Below are 14012 nucleotides of genomic sequence, written 5' to 3' on the forward strand. Positions count from 1 at the left end.
CCCCAACTCAGAGGGGAATAGCACTAGCGTATCGTAACAAAATATTGGTGAAATGAACTAGTTTCGTGGCAGATAATGCTTATAGAGGCTGCGCTTCGGTGCCCGGATCACTCGCATTATATGGATATACGCGGCGCTCCACTGGATCTAATTTCGTCCGAACGACGCCAAATGACACCAAAGTTATCTGGGTGAATAAATGATAATATATTTTGCTAGAAATAAGGTCCAGGTTGTAAAAAACGGTAGTTATCCTTTAATGATCACTGAAGGTGTAATTTTTTTTAACTGTTAAAAGGTAAATAATGACAACGACCAGCACTTGCAATTGTGGCGGCAAATAGGGATACAACACGGTTCTAATATTATTATTAATATTAATAATACAATTACAATTAAAACTGCAAGCAGCGATGAACAGGCCCATGCAGGGCATGCTGCTGTCGGGGCTTGTTCATGCAACAACTTCCACTGAGGAATGAAAAGTGAAGGCAGTCAAGCTCTTCTTTGGTCATTTAGCAATAAAAGCGCCATCTATTGGCTGATTTGCACCAAATGTTGTACAAACTGTCATGGGGCCATCGAACACAATTAGCAAAAGTTTTGTGGGAATGGGAGTGTATTTGGTCAAGAGATGCAAAACTGTCTGTTTGACCACAATGTGCAGGAAATTGTTGTTCTATAATTTGGGCGTTCTTTAGACCATCAAAATTCTTTTAATAACTTTTTGTCAGAAGGTCCACAGATGCTGTGTGCAATGTTTCGTGCAAATTGGTGAAATTGCCTGGGAGGAGTTTTCGCGAATTTGCGAAAAAAAAGGTAGACGGGTGGGGGTAAATAGGTGTGGCCTATATCAGGAGATTCAGCACAATTTACTGATGCGTGGATGTAAGGTTTTTGAATGTGTGACAAAGTATATGGGAGTTATGAACCAAAATGCACTTTCCTTGATTATAGCGCCACCTAGTGGTGGAAGTTCACGACAACCCTAGATTATAACATTTTTCGTCAGATGCGGCGTATGTTCCAACTTTGGTGAGTTTTGGGGTATGTTGCAGCCGCCAAAAAGCCGCCGAAAGCCGCTGAAGAAAAAAAATTCCACCTACAGATTCAATAGGGCCTCGCACTGTCAGTGCTTGGGCCCTAATAATCACTACAAAAACAATAGGGACCTCGCAGGTTTCCTGCTCGGGCCCTAATTAAAGAGGGTACTGTTGTGCCATGTATGCCGTTATTGATGGTAACTTTCTGGAACAAAGGCATTTTGTAGTTAATAAATGCAGTCAGTTTTTCCATTGTTATTCATTCCCTAAATTGGTCTATATACTGAGATGTTAAATGTTTTCCTCCTTTTCCAGTTTCAAAGGATGTTTTCTTGGCAAGAGAGCAATGAGTTCTGCTTTAATAACGTGGCTGGGATTTGGGACTGATGATCCGTAATGAGACATAAATGTTGCAGGGGAAAGTTGAAGTGGTGTGAACTGGTAGCATGACTCAAGCCTGCTAATGTTGTCACCTGTGACCTAGGTTGTCAAGTCACCAGTGGTTTTAGAACTTAAAGTGATAGCTCAGGTCTTTTGATGTGGAATTGTATGAGGTACTTATCCCTAGTCAGTGTATTATCTGCAGTAGATGACCGTCAGCTCTGCCCCTGTGTGGAGAAGCAGCAGGGAAGCAAAGCATTGTACTGCTGCAAACGGTACAGGCAGTAAGACATATTTTAACTAGAAGAAGGCCCACCAAATAAAATATATCCACATAACTGAACGCTATACTTTGAACATTTTTGGCGCGGTACATTGCCGTCAGACAGCCGCTTGAAGCCCATGGTGCAAAACAGTGCAGGCATAGCTGCACTTATGTGTAGGAATATGGACGTCGCGCGGTTGGGAATGTAGTGCCAAAGGAAAAGGCTGTCTGATGGCAATGCAAAGCATGAAAAATGCTCAAAATATAGCTTGGCACGTAGTGGCTACAACACGTCTTGCTGCTGGTACCATTTACAGCAGTAAAATGCTCTGCTCCCCAGCTGGTGCTACATGCTGCTTCTCCACACAGGGGGAGAGCTGATGGTCATCTACTGCAGATAATACATTGACTAGGGATAAGTACCTCATACAACCCCATATCAAAAGACCCTGCACTATCACTTTAAGGCCTGTCACCGGTTTCACTAGCTAGTCAGTGACTTGTGAAGAGTTCAGTTGACAGAATGTTTTCTAGTGCCAAACAACAACCTCTACCCTTTATATGGTGTGGCGGAACTACAAACACACTTAACAACAATGAATTGCTCTTAATGAATCTTTATGTAACTGAGCAGCAACCTCAGTAGCTTTGTGTCATTGTGCCTTACCGTTCCTGATCCCTGATCTGGAAGTTAGCACTAGTTTGTGTGCTCCTCTCTCTGTCAACCACTGAGCAAGCTCCAGACCAAAGCCCCCCAGTCCACCAGTGATGATGTAGGAGTGGGAGGAACAACAGAAGGTGCGACAGATAGCTGGAATAGAAAAAGGGGAAGCACTTTCGACTGATGCACCCTTCTCCTCAAAACGGACCTGTGTGAAGAAAGGAATTGGTAAGAGAATACACACTGGTGTAGTGTAGGTGTGGTGTGGTATTTTCCAGTCATAGTCATAACAGGTACGTGAACTGAGCCACTATGGTGCAAAGGATCTTTTAGGATTATTACGTTTCAAATCTTTCAGTTTTTTTTTTCCAGTACATCATGATAGGTGTGTCCATTAAGAACAATCTATAGTCGTCTCATACTTAAAGGCTGAAAATAAGAGGAGAAACTGACCTGCAGGAGAACCTTGCCAATATGCTTGCCCTGAGCCATGTATCGGAATGCTTCCTCCACTTGGTCCCTCTCAAACACTGTGGTCTTTAGAGGCTGAACTACACCTCTCAAAATGCCCTCCTTCAGCAGCTGGAACACTTCCTCCCACTCCTGATTGCCCTCTTCAAAGAGAGCATCCAGCAGGATGCCATGGAAAGCAACATTTTTCAGGAACAGAGCCATGCCTAGAGACAACACAACAACATGATAACACCGTCTAGTGTTGACCATTGTGAAGGTGAACCACTCCTTGGACAGCCTGCGGGTATTTGCAAAATAGACTGTGTCATGGTATGAAAGTAACTTTTACAGATTACGCTGTGCACACTGAATGTGACACAAGTGCTTTTGCAGGCACTGTTTGGTATGTGCAGGCCTTTTCTTGAATTGATTTTCCCCCGGCCCTTTCTTTATATTATAGTAACTACCCTTTTTACAGCCTGAAAGAAATTATTCAAGGCTAAATGTCTTTTATCACACTCAGCAAAATGCTAACTGCAGCCTCTCTTCCCCTCATTAATTAAGGAGAAATGCTATTTTAGGTTGAACAAAAAATGCATTCATCGCCAGAGAACAAATGCAGCTACCCGAAGCTACAACCACTGGCTGTGCCCACAAAGCTTCAACAGAATGATGTTCCATCATCCCTTTATCTTACCCCTTGACTACACTGGTCACCTTACAGCCACATTTTACGTTTTTCCTTCTCAGTTTCAATCGGCAGCTGTCTAGACTGGCAGTGTAACAGCTCCCATTTCACTAACTCATAACTGCAATCCATCTACTGTTGTCTGTATTCTCTTTATCCCTTTTTAGATCACAACGCCAAACTGACTGCTTGATTCCTCTGGGCATGTCTTTGTAATCTTGTGTGTGAAATGCTTACTTGGTTCATCCTCCACGCAGCTTCATATCCCACCTGGAGCATTTCATAGGAGGAGCGTCATGCCCGCATAATATTTTTGATGCTCAAATTGTTTATTTAATTATTTTTCCTTGGTTTTGGTGCTTCTATCATGGGTGAGTAGTAGTTAAATGGGTTTGTTTTTTGTCTGTTTTAAGTGTCTTAATATTTACAACTTAGTTGTACTGTAGATCTCAAGTCTTCATGGTGTGTTTTATTTAAAAAATTGCTCAGATGCTGTATGGTGTTCCTGTGTCTGACTTCCAGCTTTTTAAGATCTGCACTGTGCAGCTTGAATTGACTTGGCATGTATTCTCTGCCGAGCAGCATGAAGAGCTGCTCCTGGGACGCTGCTTAAATGCACGGTGGCTGGAACCACAAGCATTTCCAAGTGGCCTCGATCAGGTGGAATCTGAGGATGTACAGTAGTACATTAGTCACGATTTTGTCTGAGGAAGGGGGTTATGATGTCTGACTCCAGAGGGAAAAAAAATACGCAATATTGCCTTGTATTTGGGGAGCATGGAATAACAATCACGCCAATCAGGGCCATTAGGGCCTGGGGTCCTTGGCCCCCCCTCAGTGCACAAAGTACTACAGTCATGATTCTGTCTCAGTTCCTATACTTTGGGAACAGGATGTTCACAGGAAATATAATTTTGCTACTTGAGCCTAAAATAACACTTATTTTTTGAAAATCAAAGAAACAAAAGACAGTATTTATACACCCAGGACTTTCCTAAGTGGATTTATAGACATTTTTTGTAAAGTACATTGAATATAATAACCTCAGGATATGCAACATGTATATGTTAAATTGAATCTAAAAATCATATATGATTTAACTGCACTGAGTCATGGGAGAAAAGAGAACACAAAAAGTGCATTAAAGAATCAGAATCAGCTCTATTGTATGTGTTCACAATACAAGGAAACAGACTCTGGTTTATTACTTTCAGTGTGCACATGCATATTTTTTCCATTTTAACTGTATTCCTGAAAAACCCCTGGGTAAGAATGGACAGTTTGCAGAACTGATTCTTTGATTCAGTTCTGCTTGATAATAGAAAGTTAAACTGTGTTAAGTGTTTCCCTTTCTCACTGTGAGGCTGATGTGCAGATTCTATCACAGAAAAAAACATTGTGGTGTTTTAGAGGCAGTTTTTCAAGTGTCCCACTGAATCCAAGTAACAATATCAGGGTCAAGACAGTATGGAGAGAATTTTGTTCCTTTATTATTCATTCAAATAGAATAGATTTGAAACCAAAAAAGAGATTTGAGAGCAAAAGAGAGTAAGTGGCAATCAATTTTTTTTTTTTTTTTAGATCAAAACAGAACAGGTTGCAATTGAAAAAAAAAATATGAGAGAGCATATTTCTTCAACTTCAATCAAAACTAATGTTCATTCAGGACCACTTTGTCAAAATAATCTTTATTTACTTGCACAAGTTTCATTTGGCGGTATGGTACTGTTCTGGGACCCCCTGCTCTTCCATGCGCTTGCGTGGAAAGCCTGAGGCAGGAAGAGCACACCTTCCTGCCCTTCACGAGCCATCATGAATGGCATAAGCAGGGAGCGCAGCAGCAAAGAAAAACCAAGACATAGCAGAGCAACCAACAAGATACAATGTAAGAACCATAACAGATGACGGGAGGCGCTGGGGTGGAGGTGGGTTGCAAAAAGCCAGCAGAGGAAACAGCAAGTGAGGTCAGGCTAGAGCAGTTTAAATAGCGTGCTCTGAATGCAATTTCCCAATAGGAAGCGGGCACAGGGAGTCAGCTGAGCCATCAGCTGATCTGCTCCGTGTTGACAGCTACGCTGTTGATGCTGATTTAAGCTTGACGTCGTGGCCTGCCAGAACTAACGCTACGCTTGATTTTGTAAGTAAAAACATACGACCATTTTGCTTATAAATCAGTCCTCTTTGCTTTCAAGTTAAAAACCTTTGCTTGCAAATTCAACTGCACTTGAGGGGCGGGGCCTACGCTGGTGGATGAGAGAAGAGTTTCTATCGGTTGGTTTGACCTGGCTCCAGCGCCAGCTATGCCTTCTGCATCACACCCACTTCTCCCTTGTGCTGTGCTGCTTGGAGGTAGAGTTTAGATTCTCTGCCCAAGCCTGAGCCCGGGCCACTATCCTATGTGCATGCTTCGTCCTTGTTGCATTATTCATTAAGATAATTCTAAACAGATTTCTGTAGTTCAAACAACTCGGAGTTGTAGTTGAGAACATCAGTTATAACAGTAACGTGGGCTGGATGAAGGGGAAGGTGATGGTCCACTTCAGTGCGGGTGCCTCCGGTTACTCAAGAGACGGCAGGCAACATGTGGGGGTTTCCGCACGGCACTTTTATTCATAATACTGACCACACCATGCCAGGTCTCTACGGCACTAGATGTTACAGGCATACATGCAAACGATCCAGGCCGAGGTTCTTGCACCAACACTTTACAAAATAAAGACAAAATAAATGGGGAGCCTTCGCTCTGTCGGCAGTATCCTGTCTCATGGGGAGCGGAAGTACACCTGCTCTTCTTCATCGTACAGGTTACATTACCCACTAAACAAAAGGAGATGCCACCTAGTGCCGCTACATTTAATAACTCTGACTGTTACACCACGTATTAAAAAATTGTCGGGTTTAAATCGGGCTCGGGCTCATAATTACAGTTAATGTGTCGGGCCGGGCCAGGCCGGGCTCGGACACAACGTACACGGGCTCGGGTAGGGTCGGCCTTGATTTTTTGGGCCTGATCTAAGCTCTACTTGGAGGTAAGTTGATAGCCTGTGGCTCTTGAAACATAAGTAATGAATTGCGCTATATCGTTGGCTACAGCCTGCCGTACATTCACAACAACAACACAACACCACAAGTAATTAATTATAATGCCCTGCTGCTGCAAGCACACTGATTAGCAGCAACATGGTTGTCTCTGCTAGTCTGCTGCAGCTGTTCTAATGTCAACAAACACACGTGGCGAATAATTTAACAATGTCTTTTGGTCTGTTTATACAGATCAGTGGTGCTGAAATTTGCGTTTCTCTTCTATAGCCTACACATTCTACATCTCGGAGGTCAAAAGCATCATTCAGTGTCATTTAAGTTGGACCGTCCGACGCAGCTGCTCCTGTATAGACCAGTAATGCTGGCTGGTTAGAAATATGTGCGTGAATTTGTTAAATTATTCGCCACGTGTGTTTGTTGACATTAGAACAGCTGTAGTGAGAATGGAGCTGGGAGGAGTAGCGGCAGCCTGCTACACAGTGCAAACTGGCACCGCGTTCAGCGGTAGTTTAGTAATCCACGGTAGTACTGTTGTGTAGGAACCGTGACGTTTTGGCACCGCGAGTACCATGCAACACTAAATGTTTAAATCACAGCCCTACGTTGTATACGCCTCCCTGTAATTCACTCACTCATTAGGCTACTCTGCTCAGGCCGTGACTAGCAGAGACAACCATGTTGCTGCTAATCCGTGTGCTTGCAGCAGCAGGGCATTATAATTCATTACTTGTGTTGTTGTTGTTGTTATTGTTGTTGTTGTGAATGTATGGCAGGCTGTAGCCAACGATATATAGCGCAATTCATTACTTATGGGAAACGTTTCAAGAGCAACAGGCTATCAACTTTCCTCCAAGCAGCACAGCACAAGGGAGAAGTGGGTGTAATGCGGAAGGCGTAGCTGGCGCTGGAGCCAGGTCAAACCAACCAATAGAAACTCTTCTCTCATCCACCAGCATAGGCCCCGCCCATCAAGTGCAGTTGAATTCAAGAGGACTGATTTGAAAGCAAAGGTTTTTAACTTGAAAGCAAAGAGGACTGATTTATAAGCAAAATGGTCATGTTTTTACTTACAAACATTAGTTTTGATTGAAGTTGAAGAAATATGCTCTCATATTTTTTTTTCAATTGCAACCTGTTCTGTTTCAATCACAAAAAAAAATGTTTTTGATTGCCACTTACTCTCTTTTGCTCTCAAATCTCTTTTTTGGTTTCAAATCTATTCTATTTGATTGAATAATAAAGGAACAAAATTCTCTCCATATGACAGACCCCTGGACTAAGGTTCAAAAGGTAAGTCTCTTAACTGCTATGTACAGTTACACAGATCAGGAAACTAGATATTGCTCTATAATACGGAGGGTCTAAAGAGTATTGATTAGATAGAGCCAATGTTTAAACCAGGGATCTCAAACTGCTGGCCCCCAAGCCACTGCTGGCCACCCCTTACCCTCCATCCCGTAGTGAAAAATATAATATAATCTGGCCCACAAAATTGTTTTTTTGTTTATGTTTAATTCATTTGGTTAGTTGTTTCACACTAATTTAAACAACACAATTGGGTTGAAAAAAAACAAAAAACAGTTCTATTAAAATAAATGCTGACTTGATGCTGAAGTTGAGTTTCATTTTCAAGTAGACTCGTCACAGGAAATGCAATGTGCTTAGTTAGCACCGACGTCTTTCATCAAAATGTGTCTACAGAGCAAACCAGTGGTAATTTTCGGCATTTGTTGACAGTGGATCCATTTTGAATACGTCTGGGAATGGTTTTATTCAGTCTGTGGGAGTACTAAACAAGAAGGGGCTCCAACTCTTCAGTGAGGTAACAACTCCTTTTGCCTTATAAAGGTTATCAGGTTCGGTATCAGTTTAAGTCCGTCATATTGCCAAACAGGCGCTTTTGCTTCTCGCTTTGACAGCAAATCCTCCGCCATCGCCTTGTCAGCCAGCTCTACTGACTGTCTCCACGCTAAAAGTGAAATGTGACTCCTGTTACTCTGCTGCTGGGCATGCTGCTGCACGGAGCACAGTTGTCTGTCGTTGGACTATTGATTATTTATATAAAGGAAAATGACAGTGGGGGCTGATGGCAAGTAATGTTATCAGTGTACGCCCGACTACCGTGTAACACCGGGAACACAGACTACCACGACAAGCCTAGTACAAGGTTTAAGTAAGTACTGTTGTTTATAATTATTGCAACAATCCAAAACAATGACAGAATACCCAGAATACTCTCCAGAATAACCTCAAAGGTACTGCAATGCTCAAAAAATATGCTAAAACCATACCATGGCAAACTCAAGCCCAACAAGCGACAAAAGATGGTCATATTGACCTGAATGTAACATTTGTAAAGGTTAACTGATCAATGTTAATCGGCCTGCAAGCTGTAGCCACCCATTAGCGAGGGGGAGGAGGGCTCTCTGCAGTAGCTGGGTGCTTGGCCAGCAATTAGTATTTGAGACTGGACGTACTCCAGTGGTAATTCAGTTCAAATCAACAGTAAATGCAGATAACTTTGTTCTTATCAAGAGAAACATCTGAGAGGTCTTTGAAGCTGAACTTGCCATTCAAAAGATTGTCAAGCTGATGATTAATCTCAAATCACGAAATTCGAGACCTGCTTGTATGCAGTGAAGGAATGGATGTCAGAAAACTTCTTGCTCCTGAATTCGGATAAAACTGAGATGCTGGTCATTGCCCCCTCTCGGCATAGACACCACTTTAATCAGGTGACGGTAACTCTTGACAACTGTGTTATTTCTCAAAGTTCAACTGTCAAGAATCTTGGTGTTACATGTACATTACCTCTCTTTCGATCAGCACATCAAAGAAATTACCAAGATCGCTTTTTACCACCTGCACAACACAGCTAAAATTAGGTCCTTCTTGTCCACAGCTGATGCAGAGATTCTGACTCATGCCTTTGTTTCATCTAGGCTGGATTATTGCAATGCCTTATTTTCGGGTCTCCCGCATGAGAGCACAAAAAGTCTTCAGATTGTTCAAAATGCTGCAGCTAGAGTCTTAACACGTACAAGAAAATGTGATCATATTACACCAATCCTAGCCTCACTGCATTGGCTCCCAATTCATATAAGATCAGACCTTAAGGTGCTGCTGATGACATACAAAACTGTACAAGGCCTTGCCCCGTTGTACATGTCAGATCTCATTATACCATATATTCCAACTTGTGCATTACGCTCTCAAAATTCAGGACTCCTGATGGTTCCCAGGGTTAAGAAGAAGTCAGCTGGCTGCAGGGCTTTCTCCTATCGGGCCCCCTTCCTCTGGAATAACCTCCCAGCTGACATCAGACAATCTGGCTCTATTGATGCCTTTAAATCTAAACTCAAAACTTACTTCTTTGACTAAGCCTTTAATTAGTCCTTGACTTCGATTGCTAGCTTCTTCAGTGGGTCAGTCTCAGTCAGTATGCTGATTAACATTGCATTTCTCTAACTTTTGTTTTCTGTCCCAAGCTGCAAGCTGTGTCACTCTCTCACTCTCTATAGCTTCCTCCTCCTCTCTTTTCATTCAGGCTCCCTTCTGATGGACCACGGGCCCCTGGGACCATCTACCTCTCCTGGCTCCTGCTGCCTCACATATTGACGGACCTGTGCTCTGCTGGATCATTGTTCTCCTCTGTTTAACCATCTCCTTATATCTGCATTTCTGTAAAATGTGATAGCCCTTCACTCTGATCTCTCTGTCTACTGCTAATTCCAGGTCACCACTGTGAAGAGGAGGTTGTATGGGTCAGGCACCACTTGGCGATGCCTTGGCCTTCTCAGTCATCTCCACTCACTTTACACATAATAGAATTTGTATCAGATATTCTGCCAATGCAACTTTGATTTTGTTGTTCTTTTCTGTACATGCAACATCTATTGCATGTCTGTCTGTCCTGAAAGAGGGATTCCGCCTCTGTGGCTCTCCCTTATGTTTCTTCCATCTCCTTTTTTCCCCCCCTGTTAAAAGGGTTTTTTTCCATCAACATGGCAAGTTTTTCCTCACTCGAATCAAGGGTCTAAGGACAGAGGATGTCGTTCACTGTACAGATTGTAAAGCCCATTGAGGTGATTGATGTGATTGGGATTTTGGGCTATATAAATACAATTGATTTGATTTGATTTGAAACAACCCTTTTCTTTATCCATTTCTGCTCAAGGAGGTTGTTTTCTGCTTGCCATCTACAAAGTTACTGCTGCATCATTTCCTGATTTCCCAAACTATGGGGCGGGCTGAGAGTCATAACGTTTGTGCGTTAATCGCGGGTCAAAAAAATTTAATGGCGTTAAGAGGGATTTATACCTCCAATCGGAGGCGTTGAAAGGCCGACAGATGCTGTCTAACATCACACAATGTGGAGGTATTATGCCGCAGTTGTTGGTTCAGTGTAAAAAAACTAAGGTGTAAAGAAGAGTATATCTTAAATTCTTTGAATCTTGGCTCCCTTTTGGGTCTGCAAACCAAACGAAAGGAAAGAAAAGTATTCAAGACAAGTGATAATAGAGCTGCACAATTTCTCCGACAAACAGAGGATTATGACAGCAGCAAAGGAAAAACACAAGATTCTCAACTTGGGAAACCCAATCTACATCTGGCAGGATCGCAGTATCGAATAGTTAAAATCCTTTATGCTAAATGGAGACTCCTTCTGCTTTATTGTTCCTAAGTTGTTTTTTAAAAAAATGGGTGGAATAGACTTTCTATTCATAGTTTTCAGTTACGTGACGTGGAGGGCAAAACAGTAGACCAAGATGGCGGCTCATACCGGACTTCCCGTAGAGACACAGCAAAAGCTGGTAAATTTCCTCTCGCACGGTTATTTAGATCACCTGTCAACCGTAGAAAAGGAACGATGGGGACATAAACTGCAAGTGTTGGGCACTTATGATCCATATACAGCACCCACTGCGGTACTTCAGCCGGCAGGTCCCTGCCAGAGCTCGACTTCGGTGACATTTACGTGTACCTTAAGGGGAATCCCTCACCTTATACTGCTGCCAGGATGAAAGTTTATAAAAATACGGACAGTTATATGTATTTTCGATCTGGATGGGTAAATAATGCTGCCGTTTGGGAGGTGAAGAGCAAGAAGTTCTTCATTGTAAAAGCAAAGGTGAGTACTAATCACCTAACACTAGATAATGAACGTTATTGTATTAATATTATTATTGCATATGTACCCTGGACATCACCTGTTCCAACTTCTCTCTCCCTAAACAACTGCTAACTACCGAAACGGGAAGTCAACCTTTCCTTTAATTTGAACTTAAAATAACCTCAATTCCAAAAAGTTGGGATGCTGTAAAAAACGTAAATTAAAACATCTCAGAATAGTATATATTTATGAAAAACAAAGTTAATCAGTCTAAACACAATTTTAAAGGTGTAAAGGGATTTCCGAATCATTGCATTTTGACTTTATTTGCGGCTAACGCAGCATCCCAACTCCTCAGCTAACTAGCTAACTTTAATTCATTAAGAACACTGCAGTTGGTAGCCTCGATACACAACAACAAACCATTTCAAAACGATAACAAACAGATGAGACTTGAAATTGAAATCCCAGGCTGGTCCAACTTGTGTGAATTTTATCACGGCAACTCACAATGTGACTCAGTAGTGTGTATGGCCCCTGTGTGCCTGTATGCACTCTCGACAACGTCTGGGCATGCTCCTGATCAGTCAGTGGATGGTGTCGTTGGGGATCTCCTCCAAGACCTGGATCAGGGCATGAGTGAGCCCCTGGACAGTCTGTGGCTGCACTTGGCAGCGCCAGATGCGCGATACATAACATCCAATAGGTGCTTAATTGGATTTAGGTCAGGGGAACAAAGAGGGCCAATCGATGGTATCAGTGCCTTTGTCATCCAGGAACTGCCTACACACTCTGGCCACATGAGGCCCGGCATTGTCCTACACCAGGAGGAGCCCAGGACCCACTGCATCAGCATACGGTCTGACAGTTGCTCTGAGGATTTCATCCCGTTACCTAACAGCAGTCAGGGTACAGCTGCACAAAGGAGCAGGTACCAGTCCTGCTGCTAGGTTGATGAACTTTCAAGGACCCTGTCCAGTTCTCCCCATGTAACGGCTGGTCTCCCAGTATCTCCTCCATGCTCGTGAGACTGTGCTGGGAGACACAGAAAACCTTCTTGCAACTGCACATATGGATGTGCCATCCTAGAGGAGCTGGACTGCCTATGCAACCTGGGCTGCAGGCATGCTACCAGTCGTGACAAGGACACTAGCAGAACGCAAAACTAGAGAAGAATCAGTCAGGAAGGATAAGGAGAGAGCAATTATCTGTGGTCACCACATGCAAAACCATTCCCTTTTTGAGGGTTGTCTTGCTTTTGCTTCTCCCTTGCACCTGTTCTCACTTTCATTTGCACTAAAGCAGGTGAAACTGATATCCCTGAAGTTTAACTGACTTGGTGTTATACTGTGACAAGTGTTCCATTGATGTTTTTGAGCGGTGTATTTGGAAGGCTATATCTAAAATTAAAGGAGAACGTGACACTTCCACTGTTCTATAAGCATGACTGTGAGAGTCCAAAGCTGCCTACTGACCCAGTGGGGAGTTGTTGGACAGGTCGTATTTGCCGATCTCCAGGAATCGCCCATGTCTGGCTAGGCAACGGATACTAGCCTGCAGCTTCTCCTCAGCCAAAGAATTCAGCACCACATTCACACCTAAAAGACAGACACATAAATTACTACATATGTACTGTTCTGTATTTTGAGAGTAATAAAAACAGCACTGCAAAGTTGTCTTGTGTGCAAAGTTCTCAATCCGCACATTAGGGAAAAGTTTATCTCAAGACACTACGACTAAACCAGCCATTTCATCATTATTTTTTTAAGGGAGACCTTAATCCCTTAGCATAGTGTGGTATTATTTTATTTTAAGTCTAAGTCAATATTTTCTTTGAGACTTAGTGCAGTGCATTCTATGTATATATTGTATGCGGTATATGTTTTTAAAAGGGGGCTATTATTTTAACCTATAGAGAGAGTATGTTGAGGTGGTGTGAAGCACGGTATGTGTAACACAATTTCTACTACTAAAAGGGATGTCTGACCTTTGCCCTGTGTGTGGAGAAGAATGTGCTGTTCAAAAGAGGTATCTCTGGAGTTGGCGAAGGCTTCTGCTGAGAGCAGAGGGAACCTCTCCTGTAGGTAGGCTTGCTTCTCCATTGAGCCTAGTAATACAACACACAAAAAGGTAAGGGTTAAAAAACGATTTTTACATTTTTTAAATCTCATAATTGTCTCACTATTATATACTCTGTTACATTATTATGACTTACTATGTTATACTTACTGCAAAGAGATAGTATCTCTTAAGTTTCTCATAACTATAAGACATGAGTCATGAATAAGAGAAAAAATCATTAAATGTAATTTCAAAAAATGGTGTATTGTGGTGCATTTTTTTCATTGGCAAAAACATCAGATGTC

General features: G+C 42.4%; 1 protein-coding gene across 2 annotated transcripts in view; it reads right to left on the reverse strand.

The window, feature by feature from the left end:
• fasn (fatty acid synthase) overlaps positions 1-14012 on the reverse strand; it is a 127146-nt gene that overhangs the window by 24064 nt on the left and 89070 nt on the right. For both annotated transcript variants that reach the window (XM_084341495.1, XM_084341494.1), the window contains exons 30-33: positions 13634-13753; positions 13122-13244; positions 2804-3027; positions 2357-2558 (exon numbers count right to left, since the gene is read on the reverse strand). In XM_084341495.1, the coding sequence (XP_084197621.1) occupies positions 2357-2558; positions 2804-3027; positions 13122-13244; positions 13634-13753 (669 nt within the window). The remainder of the gene's footprint in view (positions 1-2356; positions 2559-2803; positions 3028-13121; positions 13245-13633; positions 13754-14012) is intronic.

Source organism: Pagrus pagrus (assembly GCF_965226575.1).
Source record: "Pagrus pagrus genome assembly, chromosome: 21".
Lineage (NCBI taxonomy): Eukaryota > Metazoa > Chordata > Actinopteri > Spariformes > Sparidae > Pagrus > Pagrus pagrus.